Source organism: Lepidochelys kempii, chromosome 6, assembly GCF_965140265.1.
Source record: "Lepidochelys kempii isolate rLepKem1 chromosome 6, rLepKem1.hap2, whole genome shotgun sequence".
NCBI lineage: Eukaryota > Metazoa > Chordata > Testudines > Cheloniidae > Lepidochelys > Lepidochelys kempii.
The window spans coordinates 17,210,014-17,236,961 of NC_133261.1; the positions used below are offsets into that span (position 1 = coordinate 17,210,014).

Consider the following 26,948-nt stretch of genomic DNA (forward strand, 5'->3'; position numbering starts at 1 on the left):
AATGGGGTCCCACTTTATTATTTTTATATTGTTGGTAATGCAAATAAAAATAATAATAATAGAGTGCAAACACTTAGAAAGAAAACCCCAGAAGTCTTTAATCATTCCTCTAAATGTAGTGGACATCATCCATACATTCTTTGATTATATTTAATATCTTTCTTTTCATATACTTTAGGGCTTACTAGAGACATTATATTGAAAGAATGAGACTGATCATCTGCATATTGAGAGATGTTTTTCTGATACATAAGGCAGACAAATTCACAGCTTCTAATTGGGGTGAAAGATATATTGGACTTCCTTTTGCCTAGGTGCCTAACTCCCATTGAATTCAATGGGAATTAGGCACCTAGGAGCTTCTGAAAATCTCACTAGGCACCTATCTGCATCTTTAGGCACCTAAATACCTTTAAAAATCTGGCCCTTTGTCTTCAAACTGCATATTCATTCATCTACTTCTCGCAGCATCTTCTAGAACCAGGAGCCCTACACTGAAAGAGTTGCGTATTGTGGGTACTGACAGTGAACTGGCACCAGAACTGGGGAAACTGTTGGGGTAATGTGGGGGAAACCCTGGGGAGAAGACATTGCTGGGGCCAAACAGGAAGGAGCCAGTGTGCAGTGAGCAATCGCTTTTATTGAATCCCATCTGTCTGCCTGTGTTTCCACTCCAGGATGCTTTCCGGGCCTTTCACCTCAATCCCAGCTTTGTGCAGAAGTTTCTCAAGCCATTACTGATTGGAGAGCTTGCCCCAGGTGAACCTAGCCAGGACCGAGGCAAAAATGTGAGTATCTGCAAACCCCTCTCTGTGGGCTCTGTTTCTGGAAAAGAGTCTACAATCTGGTCATTCCACAATTTATCTACAAAGCTGCCCTCCAGGTTCCTGTGTGCAAAGCCACTACATATAATTCACAAGCCTTCTTCACAATAGACAGCTCTAGCAAGTACAGGAAACGGCAGGGAAAGACACCCACAGTCAGACAGCTCTGTGTGGCCATGTGTATATCCCACTATTGACTGGTGCAGGGATAGGCAATACTTAGGTCAACTTCTCCTGACCTGCAGCACCCCCTGCTATTCCCCTCCTGCAGGTTTTCAGCAGCTCTGCCTGTGCAGTTCACGCCTGATCTGTGACAACTAAAGAAGAGCCCAGTTCAAACTCACCAATTTGAACACTTGCAAACTTTGGATAAATATGGATCAAGATCTGGATCCAGTCTTCGTGGCTGGAGTTCATCTCTAGTCAACAACCCTGTTGCTCAAATTCTCATGACCTGGGTCTGCCCATCATTCTGTAATGCATGTCAATTTGTGCTACAGACAAAAGGCCATGAGGCCACCAGAATGAGACTGCTTGTCATCCAAAGCAGATTTGAACCCTCTTCCATCCTCTGCTCCATACCATTGACCATGCAGCCCGAGCAAACCCTGCTCTGAACTTCATATGGGCTTATCCTGATTAGCTCTCAGCAATGGAGAAGTCTGTGAAAGTGGCCACGTTTATGGAGTGAGTGGCAATAACCCCAGTGGGTGAGATGAAACAAACTGCTCTCTCTGAGCACTGTGCTTATGAAGCTGTAACACAGCAGGGCCCTTTATCCACCCCATGTCAATGTGTCCAGCTCTATGCAAGTCCCAAATGTTCCATTCATTCATTATTCAGACCCTGTGCACTACACAACTGACTCCTAAAGTGAAACCTTTTCTCCTCCGTATTGTTCTTTAGCCGACTGAGTTCATGACATGCCTGTTTCATGCACAATAGCAGTGACTACATTAACCTGCATTACCTCTTGACCTGCTTTCATGAGTGACTGCACGCTAACTGAACACATCCCAAAGAGAATGGAGCTGTCTTGGCACTCTAGTCTCTCATCAGCAGAGGTTCAGGGTTATGCATAAGTGAAGAGACTGAATTCTCTCTTCCCGAAGGAGAGGGGAGATGTTCCTTCATAGCCTATATGGAATGAATTACGGAAAACTGAGACTGGATAAATGGAGAGGTGTTGGACCAGCTGGTGTAAATCACCATAGCTTTATTGACTCCAGTGGGTCTCGGGTGACTTACACCAGCTGAAGATCTGGATTTTAATTGTAATTCAGAAGGTGGGGTAAGACCCATCAGGGTAAGGACTCGGATCAGGTTCCTGAGTGGGGCAGTGTAGAAATTCTGAAGACTGCATGAGTACAGAGACTAATTCTTCTCCCATTCTGGGGAAAACAGGCAGGGGTTAGTAGTGTGGAAGCCCAAGCTTGAATGGACACATTCACACATGTAAAGAAGGGGCACCTTAAATCCTGCATTTCCATTTTGCAGCCCCAGCTGGTGGATGATTTCCGGGCCCTGAGAAAGACAGCAGAGGATATGAACTTGTTCAAAGCAGATCCCTTATTTTTCTCCCTTTACCTGGGTCACATCATCATGATGGAAGCTTTGGCTTGGTTACTAGTTTCATACTACGGCACCGGCTGGATCACAACCTTTATCCTTTCCTGCATCCTTGCAACCTCCCAGGTGAGAAATAGCACGGAGTAACGGGGGTGCTTGTGCTTCCATGACAGGTGACCTGTCAGTGCATCCAGTTGTTCCGAGTACCTCATTATCACAACACGCCGGGACTATCACAACACTCACTTTGGAAGAACATTCATGAACCTCATGCACCCCCCAGACCCCCTCACTGCCTTGCTCTTGCTCCTAGTGAGTCTACTCACTGCCTCACACTCAGATGCATTGAGCTCACTGCCTGTCTCTTGTCCCCCTCCCGTAGATCCAATACCAATGAAATTAATACAAAACTCTCCCCCTTCCATGCTTTTTCTGTGCATAGGACTGTGCACATTTCATACAGACACACAATACTTGCCTTCTACTCTGTGTGTCCTTTTCTTACCTTTGATTTCAAGCAGCCCTGTCACCCCTGGTCCTTTTTCCTCTACAGGCCCAGGCTGGGTGGCTACAGCATGACTTTGGACACCTCTCTGTCTTTAAGAAGTCTATATGGAACCATATTGTCCACAAGTTTGTCATCGGGCACCTGAAGGTAAAGGTCGTGTGCTGGATGCCAGCACACACTGTGCAGAAGGAAAATGATTGCAGCGAAGGAGACTGGGGATCCACTCCATCCCATTTCACAGACTGTAGGTGTAAAAACCATACACCCCAGCCCTCCAGTCGGATCTCACCCTTTCAGAGGGAGCAGCAGCCTGGAGGAAGAATTAGTGACAGATTCCAGGTGGAGTTCTTGTGAGGCTCAGATAGGGGAGCCAGATCCTCAGCTGATGTAAATCATCATAGCTCCAGTAACACAAATGGAACTATGCTGATTTATGCCAGCTGGGGATCTGGCCCATAAGAATGTTAAAATGAAGCATTATACAATCTCCTTTACTCCCCTTCCCACCCCCCCTTTCCCTACCTAAAGCCTGAGTAACATGTTTATTGATTAAAATGACCATCCTGCCAGCTCTCACCCATTCGGGACAATTTTAGAACTTCAGTCCAGGACAGGGTCCAACACAAGAGTCCTATACAACCCAGTTGGCGAAAGGATCCACCTACAGTGGGGAGTCTTGTAGGAAGGGATGGAATGGTAGGCGTTATTAGATGCACATTTAGTTTGGCCTTGGCCATTTTAACCACAGGCCTGGAATGACCCCACTAGCAATAAGAAGTATAAAAAGGCAGCAGTGAGACAACTGTGTCCAGACCTAAGGTGGGGCTTCATCTATTGAAAGCCACAGCAACAGGTCACCTCCTTGGCCACAGCTCTGTTCTCACCTTGTGACGGTGTCCCTCTACCCCTCTTTCTTGAGGCCCAGCTTGGGTGGTACTGACCTGGCACTTCCCAATTTGCAAGCAGAACAAATAATGCTCAGTTGCTACCCAACCTGCTTTAATGCAAGGAGAGGAAATAGGGAGTCCTAGCAGAAGAAGCCCATTCTTCTTGGTGTATGCAAAGGGATTAAATATGGAGAGCCTCATTTGCATGAACAAGGTTAAGCACATTGCCAAATTTGGGGTCTAGATGAATTTTCTTCTTCAGGGCATATTTGGCAGTATAGAAGAAATCAAGACAGGAGGCAGGCAAAATATCAGAGCAGAGAGATGATAGCTCAGAGAGAAAGAGAGATCAGCAGGGATCTGGGATGAAGAGACAGGATTTCCCTTCCTCTAGAGCACTGAATAGGGGATAATCTTTTAGGATTAGATTGGCATAGCCTACCTGATACATCTCCTTTCCTTCCGGGGGAGAGGAGGGGCATTCCTGGACCTTTGCCCGTCTCACAATTCTCTGTGTTCCTCCTTCTTCACTTTATAGATGATCACTTGCAGGTCCTGAACAGGGAACACCAAAAACCACAAAGCAATTTACTGCAGCAATCTAAAAACGAGGGCTCCCACGTTGGGGTTGGCTATTCCCTCACTGCCAACTTCCCAACAATGCCCCGTTATTCATAGCAACCAGAGCTCTCAGATTGCCCAGTCCTGGGACAACTGGTTTCCAACATGTGTAAGCAGGGGCAAGTAACCTCTGAATGCTCATTAACATGACTAAACTAAAGGCAGCTTTGTGAGATGGAGGCTCTCTGTCCACTCTGAATTCTTGGAAGCAGCCAGCTGCCCACAATGCTTATCACCAGTCACAAGGCAAGTGCTTTGCTGGCCTTCTGCCTGAGCATCCTTGGCAGTGGGATAGCTTGGCACTGTGTTTCACAAGTGCCAGAGGAAAATGCGGATATAGGACCCTTATGGGACACTGTCCAGTCCTTTTTTTTTTTTAATACTCTCCATTAAAACCTTCTTAGACACTGGAAAATAATATTTCTTTCCTGGCCAGTTTTGTGTTTTTTCCATTGGGCAAAGAGGGATTCTTTTCACATTCTTTCTTGCACTGCATAAGCCAACATGGCTTTGCCTGCCTTATGTCATGCTTGACATCATCAATGAAATGGGTGATGGTACCGATGACAACAGAGCTCTGGGTAAAGGATGCTGTTTATCTTGGGCTTCCCCTGCTGGTGGGATGTCTGCCTGCCTGTCTTTGCAGCATATAAATATTAGGAGTTACATGTAAGCAAGGCTAACTTCTTTTTTCTCAACATGAGTGGCATTATTTTAATACAATAAAATAATCCAGACAGATCCAGATCCTCAGCTGGTACCAATCAGCCTGTCAAAGCAGAGGATTTAGCCCCTTCACACTTACAACAATTTCAAAGGTAGCTAAGAGTTTGGACATAAACTATATGCCATGGGCGGTTTAGATTATACAAGTGAATGAATATCACAGCAGGGGGATCATCCAGTGGCGTAGCCAGGTGGAGAAAACAGGAGGAGCGGAGATAAGAAAACGGCGCCACCCGCTAGTATTCACCCGGCGGCGCTCCGGGTCTTCAGCGGCGGGTCAGGCGGCGCTCCAGGTCTTCAGCACCACTTTGGCATTGGGTCCTTCACTCGTTCCAGTCTTCGGCGGCACTGAAGGACACCCCCCACCCCTGCCACTGCAATGCTGCCGAAAACCGGAGCGAGTGTGAAGGACCCGACGTTTAAGGGGGGAGGGATAGCTCAGTGGTTTGAGCATTGGCCTGCTAAACCCAGGGTTGTGAGTTCAATCCTTGAGGGGGCTATTTAGGGATCTGGGGCAAAAAATTGGGGGATTGGTCCTGCTTTGAGCAGGGGGTTGGACTAGATGACTTCCTGAGGTACCTTCGAACCCTGATATTCTATGAAGTGCTGCTGAAGACCCGGAGCACCGCCTGATCTGCTGCCGAAGACCCGGAGTGCTGCCGGGTGAGTAAAAATTAAAAAGGCACCAAAGAATTAAAAAGGCACCACTTCTGCTCGGTGGGGGAGCAGCCGCTGCCCCACTCCCCCCCGCAGCTACGCTACTGGGATCATCTCTCCATTAGCGGGAACCATGCCTCCCCATGGACTAAACATTTCCTTCCTCTTCCCAGGGTGCCTCAGCAAACTGGTGGAATCATCGTCACTTCCAGCATCATGCCAAGCCCAACATCTTCAAGAAGGACCCAGATGTGAACATGCTGCATATTCTTGTCCTGGGAGATTCTCAGCCCGTTGAGGTAAGACAAGGAAGTGGTGGTTGCTGGTGGGCTTTAGAGAACTTTTTCTGTGAGGACAGGGGTTGATCAGTGTCTCGAGGACCAGACCTTTGCTGTTAAGACTTTGTCTTTGAGGAAAAGTTGAAGGGACACACCCCAGTTCCCTGCATCTATATTTTCTGACAGGAGTTTGGGTCAAAATTTGAGAGGATATGAGGGCCAGAAAATTCAGTGGCCGATATAATTTCTCATGCTTGTTTCCAGCCCAAAGGTGATCATATGTTTAGGTGGCTTGAGAGGTAGGGAATGAGAGTGAAGAGAACGCAGAAATAGGGTCAATTTTAATCCCGTTGTTCTGAGATATCCAAGTGTGGAAAAAATGGTGCAGAATACTCCTTTGCTGACTTAACCCAAACTGGGCTTCTTTCTCATATTTCCAACTTCTCCTTGGTTTAGTACTTCTGTGAGGACAGGCACCTCTTGTGAGCAGTCAAAGCAAATTCATTTTAAAAGTTTATCTAATATTGAAAGAAATGCCTTACGATATTTGTGTACAAACAGGGGTCCTCACTTCATTGGAGCCTTGGCAAATTCTCTTTAGAGCAGATTGCATGGTAACATCAGAATAATGGTTTCCTCTTGTGTCTTCTGCTTGGGGAAAAACATGAGGAAACTCTGTCGGGGGGGGGTGGGGGGGAAAGACCTACACTAATGCAATTGTAGTGCTGATGTGTTAAACACCAAAGGCTTGGCTGTACTTCATGACCTTATAGGGGCATAGGGGAGAGGAATCCCCCATGTGTGCTCTTTATGGGCAGTCCAGGCTTTGGGTCTGGTCATGCAGGGGTAAAAGATACTGCATGCTTACTTACTTCCCCACTGGAGCAAGTAGGGGTGGGGCAGGGAATCAGTGAAGCTTTGGCTGCATTTCCCAATCCACCACCCAGCAGAGCTCAGCCAGCATAGCAGGGTGAATGGTAATTATACCCCTGAAGCAAGCGGGGAACGTGGAGGGAATTGCAGCTCCCTGAGATGTAATTCCTTCCTGGGGCAATTCAGCCATGGGTGGTGTCCTTGGGACACAACCTAGTTCTGCAAAAATCTGTAAATTCAAAAGACAGGGGGCCAGATACTTGACTATGTAAATCCATGAAGTCAATGGGGCTATATTGATTTACAACAGCTCAGGTTCAGAGCCATGGTTCCCAAGGCAACTATGAGCCAGCCATACTGCACACAGTAACTGTATCTATTAAGGTAATGCAATTAAATCCAATTCTCTGGGGCCACAATATTTACTGTCTGTATTGCAGAAAAACCCAAGGGAAGGGTATAATAAAGATCAATAGTGGTATATGACGTATCAGCATAAGGACATACAGTAAAAAAAAGCTTATAAAGCCAATGTGTGGATCTGAAACACCACAGCAAAGGCATTTGTAACAAACAGAATATAGGGAGACATAAAAGAAAATACTGGGGCACATTCATGCCACCACAACCCACTTCTATGCCACAAAGAAGCTAATTCCAGATACATGGTGGAGAGGCAGCCTAAAAGGTGAATTACATGCATGGGTACTGAGAGTGTTCTATGAAGACAGAAAGGTCTAACCATATGTCACTGAAATGAATCACCCCGAATGGACCATAACAAACCACTAACCAACCATTACTCTATGGTAACTAAATATCTGGAGTCAGATCTTCAACAGGTGTAAATTGGTGCCACTCCATTGACGTCAATGGAGTTTGCTGACTTACATCATTTGAAGAGCTGGCCCCTGATAGCTGGGTTTTGAGGATGATGATCCCATCACTTCACAAATAGCGAGCAGAATGGGGGTGCTTATAGCAATGAAGGAATTGGTTCTGTCTTCCAAGATGAGTGTCTGACGTATATCAGTGCTTGGATGTGCTTTCACTGTTGTATATTGAAACCTTACCCTGATGCAGCCTTGCAGAACTTGGACTGCACTTAATTCCCTTCTCATAAATCTGCAATTCCTGAAATCACCAATGCCCCGCCGGCCATGTGACTGTATTACAGGTGAAAGGTGTTAGCCTGTTTGAACTCGGATGAAGACATGGACCAGGTCCCTGGAAGATGCCCCTCAATCAGAGGGAAGGGAACAAAATGGAACAGAGGTCAATCAAGATGGAAATGAACAAGGGAGTGGGGAGAAATAGTGAGATAAACAAGTAAGAGGAAAACACAAGTATGGGAACACTGTCTGGAGAACCCCAGACAACTGCTGACAGGGACTGGGCTATTTCCAAGTCTGGAGTGGTGAGTGGAGACCACGAAGAACTAAAGGAACACCCCCTCAGATGAAGAAAGGGACAGAGGTCCCCAGTAATCAGTTGACTACAAAAGAAGAAAACAGGAATGAAGCGTGCAGATCAAAGGTTTAAAGCAAAGGAACCCCAGATGGGGACACTGAGCTGAGAACCCTAGACAACTGACAATGAGTATTGGATTGATAGCACAGGAAACTCTTCCCTACCCACAGAACAGTCAGCAGCAGTCCAAGCTTCCCAACACTGCCCCATCATTGTGTGAAGAAGCATTTCCTCACACAACGCACAGTCAACCTGTGGAACTCATTGCCGGGGAAGTTGTGAAGGCCAAAACTATAATTGGGTTAAAAAAAGAATTAGATAAGTTCATGGAGTATAGTTCATAGAATCATAGAATATCAGGGTTGGAAGGGACTTCAGGACGTCATCTAGTCCAACCCCCTGCTCAAAGCAGGACCAATCCCCAACTAAATCATCCCGGCCAGGGCTTTGTCAAGCCTGACCTTAAAAACCTCTAAGGAAGGAGATTCCACCACCTCCCTAGGTAACGCATTCCAGTGCTTCACCACCCTCCTCGTGAAAACGTTTTTCCTAATATCCGACCTAAACCTCCCCCACTGCAACTTGAGACCATTACTCCTCGTTCTGTCATCTGCTACCATTGAGAACAGTCTAGAGCCATCCTCTTTGGAACCCCCTTTCAGGCAGTTGAAAGCAGCTATCAAATCCCCCCTCATTCTTCTCTTCTGCAGACTGAATAATCCCAGTTCCTTCAGCCTCTGCTCATAAATCACGTGCTCCAGCCCCCTAATCATTTTTGTTGCCCTCCGCTGGACGTTTTCCAATTTGTCCACATCCTTCTTGTAGTGTGGGGCCCAAAACTGGACACAGTTCTCCAGATGAGGCCTCACCAATGCCAAATAGAGGGGAATGATCACGTCCCTCGATCTGCTGGCAATGCGCCTACTTATACAACCCAAAATGCTGTTAACCTTCTTGGCAACAAAGGCACCCTCTTGACTCCTATCCAGCTTCTCGTCCATTGTAACCCCTAGGTCCTTTTCTGCAGAACTGCTGCCTAGCCACTTTGTCCTTAGTCTATAGCAGTGCATAGAATTCTTCTGTTCTAAGTGCATCTGCACTTGTCTTTGTTGATCCTCTAATTTGTCTAGGTCCCTCTGTATCCTATCCCTACCCTCCAGCATATCTACGACTCCTCCCAGTGTAGGTCCATCAATGGCTATTAGTCAAGGTGGTCAGGGACACAGTCCCATGCTGTGGATATCCCTAAGCCTCTAACTGCCAGATGCTGGGAGTGGATGACGGGATGGATCACTCAGTGATTTCCCTAAGTTCTGTTCTGTTCATTCCCTCTGAAGAGTATAGCATCGGCCACTGTTGGAAGGCAGGATACTGGGCTAGATGGACTATTGGTCTGACCCAATATGGCCATTCTTATGGCTTAACCCAGATGGGGGGATCACTCAGAGGGGAGAGGGCTTTTTAGGGCCAGTCAATCTTTGGCCTCTCTGCTGCCACTGCCACCTACCATCACTACCAATTGGTGACAGTATTTTGTGATGGGGACACCTGTCCTCTGGAAACTGGATGGAAACCCTAGATTTAGTTCACATACTGGAGACTACCAAACAGCCACTGATCTGATTCCTCCCTCTCTTGTGCATGCCCACTGTTTTTATGGCTATTATTGTCATTGATCTGGACTGCCATAACTGTACTGATGTCACTGAGGAACTTTCTCCACTGATTGCTGCAGGCCTGCAGTGTGATACAGTAAAAAACTGCAGTAAAAGCCGTATCAGCCAGGACTGCACACAGTATTAAAAGCTGTTACTTCTGCACAGTTTGTCTGAGTGATAGATGCTGTGGGGAGACCAATTATGAATTTCCTGATGTCGGTATACTTAAATCTCAAATGTAACATTGCAGAGGTGCAGTTTTAATGGCTTGAATTGTACCTTAGGGTACATTGATACACAAAAAAGAAAAATCCTGCAACAGCAAGTCTCAGAGCTTCGGTTAACTATTCAGCCTTGTGGGGCTAAAAATAGTAGGGCAGATGTTCAGGCTCAGGCTAGAGCCGTGGGCTCGGGCTGGAGCCCAGGCTCCGAGACCTGGGTCTTGGCTTCAGCCCAAGTCCAAACATCTACACTGCTATATTTAGCCCCACAGCACAGGCTGCTCAAGTCCAAGTGAGTTGACTGAGCTCTGGGACTCTCTGCCACTGGATCTTTTTGCTGTGTAGACATATGATAAAGTACTTTAGTTGCAATTACAGCACCCTGGCCTCTCATTGATGTGAGAGCAGTGCCTAGAGGCAGAGACTGAAATCAGCCCTGCATTGTTCTAAGCCCTGTCCCGACCCTGAGGTGTATACAACCCAAATAGATAAGACAGACAAAGGGGAGGAGGAGAAAGGAAGAATTATCATCCCTGTTTTTCACATGAGGAACTGAAGCACAAGGAAATTAAATGACTGGATCGAGGTCACTCAGGAAAGCTGTGTAGAACTGAGAATTAGCCTGAGATCTCCTGAGTCCCACTCTAGTGCCTTACTCATTAGACCTTCCTTTCTCTTGCCTGAAGGATGGTTATGAGACTCGTGCATGTTTATTACAGCTGGTTGATATTTTTTCCTCAAAATATTTTATTTGGTGAAATGTGGCTTTTGACTAAAAATGTCACAGTACCTTTTCAGTGTGGCCACAATTTTCCATCTCTTTCATGAAAACTGGAAGCCAAAACCCAGCCATTTTTAGACAACTTGCATTTCAATGAGACTCAGGCTCCTAAGTGCCTATGTCACTTTTGAAAACAAAACTTAGGCTCCTAAGTCAGTTAGGCATTGCAACACTGAGGCCTAAAGGGGAAAGTCGATCTAAGCTACACAATTTGAGTTACGTGAATAGCGTAACTCAAATTGACGTAGCTTAGATCTACTTACTGCGGGGTCCACACTACGCTGTATAAACGGGAGACGCTCTCCCATCGACTCCCCTTCCTCTTCTCGATCTGGTGGCGTACTGGAGTCGACATCCAAGCGATTGGCGGTCATCGCCGCAGCATCGATCCCGTCTGTAGTGTAGACAAGCCCTGAGTGGAGCAACACCTTTAAAACTCTGGGCCTCAGTATATCTCCCTCAGTTCCCCCTTTGTAACAGGAGGATAATAGCATTTCCTACCTCATGGTACATGAAAGACTGAGAGGTGCTCAGGTACTTCGGTAACAGGGGCTAAATAAGTACTCAAGTTGAATGATTTTAAATGGGAACGTGCCTCTAGTGTAGACAGGGAAGTCATGATTAAACATATTAGCAGGGCAAGATCAACCCTGACAACAATCAGTTAACACATCTTAAAACATGACATATTCTCCTACTCTAGACATAGCCTTGGAGAAGGAAGTACTGTATGCTAAGACAGCTTTCTAAGGGCTTGCTCCCTGCTCCCTGTAAATGGTAAAACCCTCATTGCCTTCAGTAGGGTAGGATTAGGCCATAAATCCCCAGTTCTGACTAAAGAGAATTAACCAAATATAAAGAGGTGTCATTGAGAGTCTCCTCCTGTGGAGAGTTTTCTCATATCCATGGGTGTAACGAGCTGAGACAGTTCTCTGTCATTTATCTCCCCCTCCAGTATGGCAAGAAGAAGCTGAAATACCTACCTTACAACCACCAGCATGAGTACTTCTTCCTAGGTGAGTATGCCTGGGCCCCCTATGCTTCCCTATATGGTGAGATCAAGGGGATGCATCTTTACCTTGTGGCTCCCTTTTGCCTCAGCAGAGCGATTCTTCCTAACTAACCCCTCCCTATCCAGGACCCGCTATCCCTTTCACATCTTAACTGCAATAGAAGCCTGCACCTCAGTTCCTCCATAACATCATCATTGAGATCCATGGATCCTTACCACCACCAAAGAGGCTAAATAAAGTGAGACAAGTGACTAAATCTAGGCGGCATCCCCCAGTAGATAAACATGTCAGCAGAAGTCCTGGGCTTGCTCATTGTTAGTCTAGAATCTTCCATACCAGAAGGTGAGCAGGAGATGGAGGAAATACCTCCTCCCTTTGCTGAAAGACAGTAGCAGAGCTCTGGTTTCCCCATCACAAGCTCTTGCCTCAACTCGTATTTTCAGGTCCCCAGCATGTCTGTTCACCTCATGCTACACATCTGTCTCCCTCATCTGCTCTCTTTTGTTTGCCTTTCAGTTTTCCCACCTCTCCTCATCCCCGTGTACTTCCAAATGCAAATCATCATGACCATGATCAGACGCAGGTTCTGGGCGGTAAGTGAAAGCTTGTCTCTGCTCTGAGTGTCAAACTGTGTCTCACGTGGATGGTGAAGAGAACCTTATCTGGGGAGGGAGAGACGAGGCTTCTGTCCACTCTGTAAAGAGACCTGGCTTAAGGAGGGGTGTTGTTGGGGGTGAGGGGAGGGTAAGTTGCTTGTAATGCATAATCTCTTCTTTCTTTCCCTAGGACCTGGCCTGGGCCTTCAGTTATTACATGCGCTATTTCATCATGTACATCCCTTTCTATGGAGTTCTGGGATCCCTGTTTCTCCTCACCTTTGTCAGGTAGGAGACACTGCTCTCCCCTACCTCCAGACATGGGCCCCACCCATCCCACGTGATGAGCGATGTCAAGCTAACTCATCTATGCCATGACGTCCTCCCTTATTAATCAACATTCTCTCCACTCATTTACCCCAATCTGTGCTACATCCTACTGCCTTGACTAGCTTCTCTTGCCTCAATCTCCTCCAGAAGATTTGATTCTGGTGTTTAGTCTCTTTCATCATCAGGAAATCCTTAGTGGTGGTGATGGCATGTGGAGATGGGAAGCACCATTCCCTCCTTCCTTCCTCACTCATTCCCACCCATGTAAAGCTCCCACACTGGGTCTAAGTCACCTGAGGAATTTTGGATGTGGTTCCTTTCAGAGCCCCTCCCGAGTCAGCTGGAAAGTAACTCAGGAAAGAGGCAGGGAGCTCCCTCCCCTAGGAACTGAATGTGCTGCCTTCACATGATACCCAGCTCCTGCCAGCTCAGGGAGCGAGAAGTCAAATGCTGTCCCCCATTTGGATCCCCTGTATGTAGCATGCTTTGCTGGATGGCCCCTGACCCAAGCACTCACTTTTACACCCCAGTACAGAGACAGTACTATGAGTGACTGGACTGATGTTCCGACCATAGGATTGTATTGACATCTCCACCCTGGAAGCAGTGACTGTGATGGCTAGCTCATGCCCAAAGGCTGGCCTGAATTTAGATCCATTGTTAGGGTCCTTAGAAAAATAATGTTTTAAAAGAATTTTTGCAAATCTGTGTAAAAATCTTTAAACTGTAGGATCGGAATTCCACCTCCCATGTTATTTTAATGGCTCTGATCATGAGTTAGGAAAAATTCCCATTGATATCAGTGGGCTTTGGTTCAGGCCCTTAGAGAAGCATGAACTTCAAAAGATTTCATGAAGTCATGATAATCATCCATATGTTTAAAGGTTTAGCCAGCCTCTTTTGTGTCAAATCCAGTTGAAAATCTCACAGTGACAGACATTGTAGTTAGATTTCCAGTACTACTTTGTTTCCGTTGGATCACAAATGCAACAAGACCAGCTTTCCTCCCAGTAATGTGGTTAATGAAGCATCACAAAGCTTCCTTAAAATTGCTTATTTAAATTTAAGACAATAAGGAAAGAGTCCAAGGAGTTTTATAGAGCAAACCAGCATTCTAATCTGTTATGAAATCTCTCCCTAGCTGCTCTCTCATTGGTCAGGGAAGCCAGAATTCTTATACTGAGTTACCACTTCTATTCAGGCTGCAGATGCAAGCTCAGATAAAAGCATTTACTTTTGATGTGAGGCCAGGCACTTCTAGCCAGTAGGAGGAAGACAGCAAATTCAGATTGTTCTGATTAAGCTATTTGGCCCATATTACCCTTCAGTTGCTGGATTAAAACACCATGCGAAACAAATATGGTGTATAAAAACCCATCCAGGCCAACATCACAACCTTAGAAAAATTCTTGGATCTTTCTTCACATGCACCACGCGCGGGGGGGGGGGGACGACATAGCTCCACGCGCTGCCCCTCCCTGTAGGCACCACCCCCACAGCTCCCATTGGCGCCAGTTCCCTGTTCCCGGCCAATGGGAGCTGCGGGGGCGGTGCTTGCAGGCAGAAGCAGCGTGTGGAAACCCCTGCCCACCCCCACCTCCAAGGGCTGCAGGCCAGGAGTGTGTTGGCTGCTTCCAGGAGCAACGCAGGGCCAGGGCAGGCAAGGAGCGTGCCTTAGCTCTGCTGTGCTGCCGGACTTTTAGCAACTGGAGATCACGATCGACTGGCAGAGGCTCCAGGATCAACCAGTCAATTGCAGTCTACTGGTTTAGGATTTAGGACGGAAGAATCCCATGCACCGCTACAGGCTGAGGACTGACTGGCTAAGCAGCAGTTCTGCAGAAAAGGACTTGGGGATTACAGTGGATGAGAAGCTGGATATGAGTCAGCAGTGTGCCCTTGTTGCCAAGAAGGCTAATGGCATACTGGGCTGTATTAGTAGGGGCATTGCCAGCAGATCGAGGGAAGTGATTATTCCCCTCTATTCGGCACTGGTGAGGCCACATCTGGAGTATTTCATCCAGTTTTGGGTCCCCCACTACAGAAAGGATGTGGACAAATTGGAGAGAGTCCAGTGGAGGGCAACGAAAATGATCAGGGGGCTGGGGCACATGACTTACGAGGAGAGGCTGAGGGAACTGGGCTTGTTTAGTCTGCAGAAGAGAAGAGTGAGGGGGCATTTGATAGCAGCCTTCAACTACCTGAAGGGGGATTCCAAAGAGGATGGAGCTAGGCTGTTTTTACTGGTGGCAGATGACAGAACAAGGAGCAATGGTCTCAAGTTGCAATGGAGAAGGTCTAGGCTGGATATTAGGAAACACTATCTGACTAGGGTGGTGTTGAAGCACTGGAATGGGTTACCTAGGGAAGTGTTGGAATCTACATCCTTAGATGTTTTTAAGGCCTGGCTTGATAAAGCCTTGGCTGGAATGATTTAGTTGGGATTGGTCCTGCTTTGAGCAGAGGGGTGGACTAGATGATCTGAGGCTCTTCCAACCCTAATCTTCTATGATTCTATGGTTGGTGACCACTGGTCTATTCCATTCTTGATCTCTTTGCTAAGACTGACAACCAGAAACCTAGCAATGATTGGGGGAGGAGGGTGTTGTGAGGAGAACACGTGTCCACCAGGAAATTGAACAGATCAAAAAGGTTCATTCTGAGTGAGTGTTTCCAGGTCAGTTTTTATTTTATCCATACTGGTATCCCCGTATGTATCACAAACTAAGGGGTGAATCAAAGCTTGTAAAGGCAGGGTAGTGCAAAAGAGCAATCCCCCAGTGAGAATGCGAGATCAAGGGAGATAGCCACTAAGGGAAATACAGTTAGGTATCCTAATAATCATGTTAACGCCTAGACCTAAAATGGAGCCCCAACAGAGCAAGAAAAACCTACTGCAGAACTGATTCCTTCCATTGTCCAGAATCAGAAAGCTGCCTGCTCCCTCATCTTGGGAAATACTCCCCTAGTATCCTATGCCTCCTCTGTGTACAACATGGCTGCTGCCTGTACACCCCCTCTCCCCACTCCCTTTGTTATCACTGTTGGCCTTACCTGCACTGCCCTATATGAGGATGGCAAGCTGCACAGATTATAGCCTGATCTGCGCTGTGAATGTTTATGCTTCCTTTTGAAGGTTTCTGGAGAGTCACTGGTTTGTGTGGGTCACACAGATGAACCATATTCCAATGGAAATTGACTGTGAGAAGCACAGAGACTGGCTCAGCTCTCAGGTAATGGCTGGGATATTAATGTCCCATAATAGGTTAGAAATTCACTTGCCCTTCAGAGAACAGCTGGATTATCATTGACTACCTGTCCCCAACATTTAGTTTGAGCCCAGTTTAGCAGTTTTACAACATAATAGCCTGGGGTATCTGTCTAGGACCCTTTCCCCCCTTTCCCCATTCCCCCCCCTCCCCCCCAACTCTCTCCTATAGGGAGTAAGGCTGACTATGAGGAGATGGAATTCCAAATCTGTGTGCTGAATCTGTCCCCTGAATTGATACATTTTGAGGAGCTAATTAAAGCATTCCTCATTCAGGTCTGGGGAAGTGCAAGGCTCAAGGGGCTTCACAACAATCATCCTTCATAAAGTGCGTTGACACACAGGTGTGCAAATCAGAAGTAACTCCATGTAAGTCAATGGGCCAGATCCTCAGGTGTAAGTCAATTTAGTTTCTTTGACTTCAGTGGAGATATACAAGACCAGCTGAGGACCTGGCCCAATGTCTTTCTAACTTTTACTGTTCAGGAATAACGAATTCTGAACACATCATGTGAAAACCAATCATAGCAGCTGCAATGGCTCAAAATGCCTTCCACAGACTCACCAAACATATACACCCATATATATATACATACCATGCCTCCTACCTGCAGTGTTCTAAGACTAATTCAGCTCTTACGTGGCCTGCGTCTGCTCTCCATTACACTGGTGTAAATCAGAAAGACTTCCAATAACATCAGTAGGAAGTAACTGAGTTGAGTGCAGAATGCATCTCCTACATCAGGTTACAATATCTACTGTGGCCCGCAAGGGATAGCTTTCAAAGTCTGGCAGTCACCATCTCTCTACTGGGTCCTGATCCAGTAAACACTTAAGCATTTGCTTAACTTTAAGCATGTAAATAATCCCACTGTAGTCCACTACTCATGTGTATGAAGTGAAGCACATGCTTACCTGTTTTGTTGGATGGGGGATTTGGAGAAAGAGCAAATCTGACACTGATGTGGTTTTAAGCTGAGTTCTTTGGAAACACCTATTGCTCGTGCAGTCGTCATGCAGAATTCACTGCCACAGCTTAGCAAGGAAAAGAATGTAAGAGGATTTTAAGAAAGACTGTGTAATTGTATGCTCATGAATAACAATGGTAGCTATGCCAGCTAAGCAAATGTTCCCAGCTTGTTCAAACCTCATGCTTCAGGGTTCAGCTGATGATCTGTGTGCAGCTGGGAAGGGAACCTTCCACCCCCCACCTCCCACAAAGTCGTAGTATTACACAGCTGGCTAGATGTACAATGGCCTCTTGTTTTGCCTGGCTCGGAAGCATTGGGTATAGGCTCTGCTGAAGGCAGGATACCGACTAGATGAACCTGAGGCAGTATGACAACCCCTATGCTGCCTCACACGTGCAGTTCACTTTCCGAAACTTGAGAGAATCCCTGATCAAGCCTCTCTGGTGACAAAGACCTGGGTCTGATGCCTTGCAGCCTTCTCTCCTTCCTAGGCTAGTGGAGCCATGCAAGAGGATGTGGTTATTCCCAGGGGAGTTGGTCACTCTTCTTTTAGTGCTCCCAGCCCTCTCTGTCAATCTGCCTCTGGCTCAGAAGGGATGAACGTCTCAGGAGCAACTTGCGATTGGAGATAGGGAGGGACTATTATGATAACTAAAAGATAGGGATCTAAACAAGTGGGAACACCCTGACATCAGCCCTGTTATCATGAGGGATCACAGGACAACCTGCAATGTGGTTTTCTGCACACCTTGGACCAAAGAGCCATTTCCAAGATAGGCTGAGACTATGAACACCCTAGTAGTTTAACTGGCCTGGCACCATTAGCCTCTTTGCCAGTTACTGAGGTGGTCTTCCTGGTCTCTAGTCCCAGGGCGCATCAGGGGAACATACAGTAGGTCAGCAGTGACCAGATGGGATTGGTCTAGAGCAGTGGTTCCCAAACTTGTTCCACCGCTTGTGCAGGGAAAGCCCCTGGTGGGCCGGGCCAGTTTGTTTACATGCTGCATCCACAGGTTCGGCCGATCCCGGGTCCCAGTGGCCACGGTTCACTGCTCCAGGCCAATGGGAGCTGCTGGAATCGGCCAAACCTGCGGACGCAGCAGGTAAACAAACCGGCCTGGGCCACCAGGGGCTTTCCCTGCACAAGCGGTGAAACAAGTTTGGGAACCACTGGTCTAGAGAAGTATAGGGAATACAGCCAGTGCAGGAGAAGCTGCATGAGAGAATATTTCATCCAACAGCTTGGTAGTTCAGTAAAGGTGCACACGACTGCTTGGTCTGAAGTACCCCCTCTGCCTTCTGTAATATGCAGGAAGAAGAGCCCTATACCAATTGCTTTGAGGCCAAGGCTTCATTAAAATTCACTGTTGGCATCTTGTCTTTGCAGTTGGCAGCTACCTGTAATATCGAGCAGTCCTTTTTCAATGACTGGTTCACAGGGCACCTGAACTTCCAAATCGAGCACCAGTGAGTATGGGCCCAGGGGGGATGGGAAGGAATCTTATGGACACAACCAGGTCACTACCTGGCCAATCAGGGCAGGACTTAGGAAGGGGTGCAAGCATTATGGGGCGGCAGTGAGCAGAGAAGGAAACGAGACCTCAGGAACATCATGCATGAAATCAGAAGAAACAACTGCAGTCATCGTCTCATTTCACCACTAAACACAAATAACTTTCACCTGTTGCCACCAGCAAATTCCCCTTTCACCCTCACAATCTTAATTTAGAGTCTGATTCAGGACTCATTGATTAAAATGGCCATTAAATCAGGTCATTGGGCTCATTTGGTTTGGAGTGTTTCTACTCACTTCAGTAATTCCCTCTGCCTCTTCCCAGCCTCTGATTTATGTAGCTTTAGTGCAACTGCATAGGACTATCTGCAGTTCTAGGTACCCTAGTTCAGCAAAGATGTCAAAAGATAAGATCAATTATGCAAAATGCTGTCTATGACAATACAAAAACTAGAGGAGAGGTCATATGGAGTAAGACTGAAGAACCCGGAAGTTGACTTAGGGAATGAAAGAGAACTCAACAGAGCAGCAGAGGATAACAAGTTTCAGAGTAACAGCCGTGTTAGTCTGTATCCTCTAAAAGAAAAGGAGTACTTGTGGCACCTTAGAGACTAACCAATTTATTTGAGCATAAGCTTTCGTGAGCTACAGCTCACTTCATCGGATAGTGCATCCGATGAAGTGAGCTGTAGCTCACGAAAGCTTATGCTCAAATAAATTGGTTAGTCTCTAAGGTGCCACAAGTACTCCTTTTCTTTTAGAGGATAACAAGACCACAGATTCTTTATCTGTTTGTCTGGTCTATGAGCTTCCAGACAATTTAGCTTGTCAACAGACGATTAGTTGTTGTCCAAAGGGAATGCAACTCAAGTTGCAGTGGGGGAGGTCTAGGTTGGATATTAGGAAACACTATTTCACTAGGAGGGAGGTGAAGCACTGGAATGGGTTCCCCAGGGAGATGGTGGAATCGCCATCCCTAGAGGTTTTTAAGGCCTGGCTTGACAAAGCGTTGGCTGGGATGATTTAGTTGGTGTTGGTCCTGCTTTGAGCAGGGGGTTGGACTAGATGACCTCCTGAGGTCCCTTCCAACCCTGATATTCTATGATTCTATGACAGCAATCTCAGTAGATCAACTGAGGGTTCCTCACTCCTCATTTTTCTAACAGTCCCTGTTTTCTAACCTGATCTTTCATTCTTTCTAAGTACGTTTTTGTTCTGGGGCAAGACAGCAGGAATGGGAATCAATACATTCAATTTTCAAGAGCATTTCTTTAAAGCCTGGATTTCTCCCTCTCGCTCTTTTCTGTCTGCCTGTTTTGCTTGGAGAGAAGGAGGCAGTAATTAGCCCTAAGAGGAAGCAGAAAGAAGTGTCTGTTTCCAGGGGTCTGTCGCTAGGTTTTTCTCAGGCTCTCTCTACTTCTTTATTCAAGCCTGTTTCCCATGATGCCACGACACAATTACTGCAAGATTGCCCCACTGGTGAAGTCATTGTGCACCAAGTACGGAGTCCACTATGAAGAGAAATCTCTCGGCAAGGCATTCATAGACATCGTCGGGTAAGGGGCCTTAGTACTACTCACGGGAGGATGCAGCCTGTATTGCCAGTGCCCGCCTTCCAGTAACCTCTTGTCCGTTTTAATAGAAAAAAACCCCTCTGCTTCATAGGTACCTGTGCCGAGAGCAGTGGCATCAGCCCTGTAAACTGTTTGTTTGCTGTAGGAGTGATAATCTTTTTGCACCAATCTAAAAAGCGTCTGGATTTTTACTGTAGCAATGATATCGCTCCATTGACTTCAGTGGAGCAACAACAATTTCTGAGCCGGATCCCCAGTTGACATAATGTCATAGAGAAGAAAAGGACAAAGCTGTCTCAGAAACAGCAGGTTCCAACTCTCTAACCCACAGACTCCTTCCACCCTGGCCCTCAAACAAGGAGAAATCAGGAGTGACTTGCTCGATGATTACCAAGTCACCACTGAACTCCCCCAAGAGGTGTTCACCCCTTTCTAGCACCTTTCATACCATGCTATTCAGGTGGCTGGCCCTTTAAAGCAAGGAGCTACAGGCCTAAAGTAGCCATTTTGCACCTGACTATTGCAGACAGCAACTTCCTATTGCTCAGCTGACATTCCCGAAGAAGTGGCATCCTCAGGATAGGGGAAATAGGTGGACTTTAAGTCACTTTAAGACAAAAGGCCCCGATCTTGAGCCACACCAAGTCGTGTTTGTGCCCCTCCAGCAGTAGAGAGGGCACTTAAAAGCACACATATGCTCAGGATTTATGTGCTGAAGAAGCAGTGGTGGATTACTCCACCACTGCAGAATCCTCAGCTGGTGAAGAGTTAGCGTAACTGGTTCTGTACCACCTACTCCAAAGGGGGCCTGTTGGGGGTCGGAGGAGATGTGGAAACAACAGGCTTCAGTAACAGCCCCTAAGGAACCAATCTAAGCTGGCACAAGTTAGTGCAATCCTTAAAAGGATGGAAAAGTGACAACAAACCACCTTTGCTCTTCCCACCCCTTGCCCTCAGATGCATCAAGTACTGCTCTGCTGCACAGGGGGATTCTGCCAGATGTTTCTCAGGACAGTGGCCATGTGGCTATAACATACAAATTCTCTGAAACGATGAAACATGGGTGTTGCCTGAATTGTAACTAGAAGGAGTTCCTGCTGCAGAACATATTGACCTACTTTCAGTGTAATGCCCATGAAGTCTGTGGAGTTAATCTGATGGACACTACCTGAGATTGTGCCTATTGTGTTTTAAGTCAAGTTGTGTATGGAATGAGATAGGCAGCTCATCTCGCTTTATAGACCCAACATTCAGGAAGGAATATTGACCTCCTGAGGAATGATGGTTGGATTCAGAAGTGGGCAACTCCTTGCAGAATCTCTGTTCAGGCAGGCCTGTGAGTCCCGCTTCACTAATGCCTCTCTTCTCTTTCCATAGGTCCCTAAAGAAATCTGGAGATCTCTGGTTGGATGCCTACCTCCATAAATGAAACTGGATCATAGTGGGGAGGTGCGAGTGACGGGGGAGGGACCGTGTGGTTTTGTTTTTTTTCTGTCAGATTTCAGCCTATATCTGTGTGCACAGTTTGAGGGGAGTTTCCTGATTTGTGAAATGCTACTGGGGTGGGTGGGAGGTTCAAGAGACCTTTTTAAACCAGAGAGATTTTAAAAGTGTTTGGCCCAGTCTTCAGAAGATGAGTTAAAAGATCCATTTCATACCACCAGGCTGGAAATTGACCAAGCTGAGTAGGGTTTTCTGTTTTGGAGGTGGAGGGTGAGAGAGCGGGGTGGATAAACAGAAGAGCAATTTCTTCCCTCCCCTCCCTCTTCCTGAGCCATTCACTGCAGCCCTAGCCTCAACCCCCACACACAGGCACTAGATTCATAAACATGATCAGGCCAGCGTCAGAGAGCTTCTGCATCTGTTCCAATATTTACAATCCCAGAAACCCCCATCAGCTTGCACCCTTTTCCCCCTTCTGATGCCGGTGCAGAGGAGCAACAGCGCAGGATTGGATTGTGTTTAAAAACAAAAAACCCAAAAGCCTGTTTGATCACCCATGGAATGGCAAAGTCTCTTGGCTGTGCTGTCTGCTGCATCCTCCCTGGAGAATTGGGAGGCGCAGCTGTGAGCAGCAGGTGCTGCATTATTAGTCTGCCTGCCTCGCTCAGAGCCCTGCTGTGGCTTTGTCTCTCTCTCAGCCTCTTTCTCTCTCTGAGCATAGCGCTGCTTTCGTAAAGGCCATGGCACCGGTCCTACGCTGAACTCCCGCATTAGCTTCACTGGGACTCTACACAGGCGCAGGTATCCAACTGCATGGGCCTCTGTGCTGGATCAGACTGGGGGTGTTTTTACTGCTCACCCCTGTTCTCAGGGGTCTGCGACTCAGCTCTGGGCTGAAACAGCGAGAGGGATTTAACAATCACTTCATCAGGTTTGCTTTCCATGTGGCCCATTAACACTGCTAAGATGTCTGCTAACTAATGATAATATTGATATGTATAACAAATTGATCTGCCCATTGCAGATGCTTTATTGTGCTCCTCTATAGTTCACAGACTGCCTTGGGGGGTTGCAGCTACTTAACACAAATACAGCAGAGAACCAAGCTACTCTGGTTTCACATTTGGTGTGAAACTTTCCATAGAGCACTGAGAAATGTCTTAAATTGTCTAGACCTATTTTCTGTCTGATACACAGTTACCCAAGAACTATTAATGGCTCTAATGGAGGGTAGTTTGCAAAGTTCAGTTGGTTCCATGGCACAGGGCCCAATCCAAAGCCAATTGGTAGCAATAGAAAGTCTTCCATTGGCAGCAGTTGGCTTTACATTAGGCCCGGAGACTTTAATTTAATACAGTTGAAAGCAAGATAGATGTGACATTCCAGTAACGTTAAGGGCCAGGGTTTCTAAAAAAGGCCTCTAAACTTCTGCCCATCTCTCATTGCTTGTTCAAAACCCACATTTCCTTGTGCAAAATAGGTATTTAGTCATGCAGTTACCTAACAGCGAGTTTGTAAGCACATCATTAGGTCCCAATCACACAACTGCATCCCCCCAGGCAGATCCTATCACCCAGATGGTGCCCTACTAAAATCAACAGGGCTCTGCCTGCCTGGAGGCAACTGCAGGACTGGGGCTTGACACTTGAGAAAGTTTAACCCACTTTAGAAAATGCCTCCCTGAAGATCAGATTTTACTGCACTAAAGCCAGAAAATTCATAGCGGAGATTGTAATTTAACCAATTCACTGATGCCTGAAGTTTGTAGGAGACTCTAAATATTTGGGTGATTTTACACACCCTGTTGATTGCAATACTTAAATATCACCACAGGTGGTTAGAATGAAGTTTTATTGTCCTGGTGTGTTTCAGTTTCAACCAGACCTTGAACACCTTTTATATTGCAGTCCCTAGGGTTCCAATATCTAATAGCATAATTAATAGTATCCTTCTGTATTTTGTAGTCTTTTTGAACAAGGTAGTAATGAGTTAGCATGGGATTGTGGAAAACACCATTGAAACTGCCTTAATCTCAGTCTCCTTCTGATTCAATGAATGTATCTCACATTCTCTGCTCCAGCAGGGATGAGCACAAACTTACTGCAGCACCTGCTTTGCAGTCTTCCAAATAGGCAGCTCACTTTTCGAGAAGGTTCAGGTTGTTTGCTCCTCCAGTTCTTGTTTCCAAAACAAACTCTGAGTTTGGCTGCTGCTTCCTCTGGGCTCTGGCCCCTTTCTCTTTGCTGTCTGTCTTGTTGGAATGTTGTCCATTTGCATGGTAAACGTCCAGAGGAACCTCAGGAGAGGGGTGGCCCAACAGACCCATCCCAAACCAGTAGCCTTATTCCAGTCATGTGCTTTTGTAGTTGTCATTGATCATCTTACAGGAGGGACTTGTGTTTTATTAAAAGAATAATGCAATTCCGGTAGGGCACCCTGCATTGCCAATGCTTGGGAGACGGCAGCTATCACTACTGACAGCTACAGAACCTCAGAACATTCTAGAAGAGCAATGGAGCAGGGCACCATGCAGAAGGAAGGGCCAGTCCTGAAGCAGAACAATTGTTTCATTTGTCCTGAGCAACCACAAACAAAATCATAAAGGGAACAAGTAGGGACAGGCAAGAGCCTGATATTGGCTCTTCCCCCTCACCCAGGCGAGCTGGGTGCTTTAGATCAAACTATAGAAACATTCTTATTCATGGAAAACTCTGAGTCACTAAGACCTGCAAAATAAAAACAATGCCATTTTATAATTGGGAGAAATTTGAGTGGCATACTGTTATGTCTACTGGAAGATGAAAGTCCTCTCTCTACAGAGGATCAAGTCACTGACACCACCATAACTTGCAGTTGTGTTTATCTTACTTTATGTAGTAATGTAACCCGTGCCTGCTGAGTCTGGTGCTCTGTCCCCCTCTAGTGGCAGCTAGAGCACCTAGAGATTAATGAGTCTGCTACAGCATTGGCTAAGAGGCATGTGGTTTTTAGCTCATGCAATACAGGTTCATGCATTTAACGCCATAGGTCCCAGGTTCAATGCTGACAACTGGGGTCTGTCAGTGTTACCCTAACATGCAAACCAAATTCTCTCATGAAAACTGTATGTGTTGGGAACAATGTCAGCTGTCTCTGTATTTTGCCTCTGGGGCCAGTCCCACTTAGTCAACTTCCCAAATGAGCAGTGCTCTTCTCAAAACTTCCCTCTTCACTGGAACTGAGGCCTCTCTTCTCTCCCTCCCTCCAACTCCAGAGAGTCTTTTATTCAGACAAAGGTGTGTCCAGATGCAGCAATTCGATAGAGTGACAAGGTGTCCGTGCATACGTTGAAGTAAGTCAGACTGAGCCCTGGTGTAAAGGGATGAATCAGGCTCACTGTATTCAGAGAGATGAAAAAACTTTCATGATGAAATTTGAAATTCTAGTCAGCTAGCCTGAAAGGTGCAGAGCAGTTTGCAACCCAGGGCAGCAGAGAGAGATCCTGGCTTTATTGAAGGCTTTGGAATGAAAGCCAAGAACCACTGAAGTGGCCTTGCATGGCTTTGGTCCCAAACAAGCCTAAACTCAGCAATTTTAGCTGAATTCGACTTTGTGTATGTAGGTTTGAACTTGACACTCAAAGTGAAATTCAGGGGTGCAAACGTGGAAACTTAAAACCTAGTTTGCCCAAATCCCCAGAGAACAGCAATCAACGAGTTCCCCTCCCAGAGCGAGCAGGGAAAAATCTATAACGTTTTTTCTCTTTTGATTATTTATTGCTTTTGAATGAGATACAAGCACACAACAAACGCTCGGACATGCAGGGAGCCTGTTGGGGCTTTCAAGAAACAAGCCTGAGCCACACCACGGGTGACTTGGCTTTTGGCAGCACGCAGGCCATTTCCAGAGGCTGTGGGTTGGAGATAAGCAGCTTGTTTCAAACAGGACAATTGAACGGGTAGACATGGGGGGACAATCTTTGCGTCCCTCCAGTTAGCAAGTGGGGTGGGGGTGGAATGTTGAGGTTAGAAGGTTCCTTGGCAGTTGGGATTGGCAGTTGGAAGGGGAAGGAGTGACCTACTGAAAGGGGGCAGGAGCCCTGGGCGGGGAGATGGGGAGTATGGGTGGGTAGGGGCATGTCGTAGGGAGCTGGGGGACGTGTGAGGGGAACAGGGTCAGAGATGTGAGCATGAGGAAGAAAAATCAGCAGGGGAAAGAGAGGATGAGGAGAGAAAGGAACAAGGCTGAGATCAACTGTCCCACATTTCTCTCTCATGGCATTGTTACCTGACCAGATAATGGCCTCAAGGCTGGATTGTGGCTAGCCCTGCATGGGTGCATGAGGAGGGAGGACACCAGCTCAACAAGCGCTCCCTTTCACAAGGAAGGAGAAGGCTCACTCTCAATCCTTGATCTCCCTGAGTAAAGACTGGACGCGTGTAATGTAAGCAGTAATACTAGACAACCCAAAGAGTTGGGTTTTGGACCCATCCTACTCCCACCTAGTTAGCAGAACAGGGCCAGTGCGGGGGAAGGGAAAGAAAACACACACTGCACCCTTTAAAGGGGTGTTCCAGTTCTCTCTGAACTCTGTGATTCCCTAGCACTCTGGGAGACATGCTGGGTGAGCCAGCTAGGAAATCTCTGAAAAGCTGTGGGCTAGATCCTCAGGGGGTGTAAATCTGTGTCACTCCATTGCCGTCAATAGATCTGTTCCAGTTTGCACCCGCTGGGGATCTGGCCCTCCAAGTAAATCCTGACAATAATAGTCAGTTGTGGTGAGGGGTAAAAAAGGGTCAGGGGACCTACTGCTGAGGATTCGTGTACCATGCATTAGGGGACTCAGCCTCATAACACCATCCACACACATCAATAGAAGTCTATGTCAAAATGCCTCCTTTCTGTAACAAGCTGCTATACATCAGTCATGGCCTCTTCCAACAGATACTTTTCTAAAAGCCACCCTACCAGAGCCCTGAAATTTAGAGTGTGTCTAGAGGTAGTTTGAAAAAAAAAAAAAAGCAGCAATTCAAAAATCTTCATAGAAAAGCTCCTGACTGTATCCTTCTTCAGTAAATATTTCAGTAAATCAAAGGAACTATTTTTTCTAGTGTATCTACTTCTCAATAAATTCATAACTGTTGACTATAAAACCGTTTAACGTGATTTATTCACTCACATTCAACAT

General features: G+C 46.6%; 1 protein-coding gene and 1 long non-coding RNA gene across 3 annotated transcripts in view; one reads left to right on the forward strand and one right to left on the reverse strand.

Moving 5' to 3' along the window:
• The window catches only part of LOC140912488 (acyl-CoA 6-desaturase-like), a 38,675-nt gene extending 11,762 nt beyond the window's left edge, over positions 1-26,913 (forward strand). The window contains exons 2-12 of the mRNA XM_073346951.1: positions 678-788; positions 2,322-2,519; positions 2,947-3,048; positions 5,966-6,091; positions 12,029-12,089; positions 12,603-12,679; positions 12,873-12,970; positions 16,149-16,245; positions 18,639-18,718; positions 20,195-20,320; positions 21,716-26,913. Of these exons, the coding sequence (XP_073203052.1) occupies positions 678-788; positions 2,322-2,519; positions 2,947-3,048; positions 5,966-6,091; positions 12,029-12,089; positions 12,603-12,679; positions 12,873-12,970; positions 16,149-16,245; positions 18,639-18,718; positions 20,195-20,320; positions 21,716-21,767 (1,128 nt within the window). The 3' untranslated portion in view covers positions 21,768-26,913. The remainder of the gene's footprint in view (positions 1-677; positions 789-2,321; positions 2,520-2,946; positions 3,049-5,965; positions 6,092-12,028; positions 12,090-12,602; positions 12,680-12,872; positions 12,971-16,148; positions 16,246-18,638; positions 18,719-20,194; positions 20,321-21,715) is intronic.
• LOC140912491 (uncharacterized) overlaps positions 1-26,948 on the reverse strand; it is a 35,822-nt gene that overhangs the window by 4,286 nt on the left and 4,588 nt on the right. Inside the window, exons 1-3 of one of the 2 annotated variants that reach the window (XR_012159295.1) lie at positions 17,196-17,305; positions 4,231-4,343; positions 2,899-3,211 (exon numbers count right to left, since the gene is read on the reverse strand). This is a non-coding gene — a long non-coding RNA (uncharacterized lncRNA). Of the gene's footprint in view, positions 1-2,898; positions 3,212-4,230; positions 4,344-17,195; positions 17,306-26,948 lie in introns of those variants that run through there. The other variant, XR_012159294.1, reaches the window with a different exon arrangement.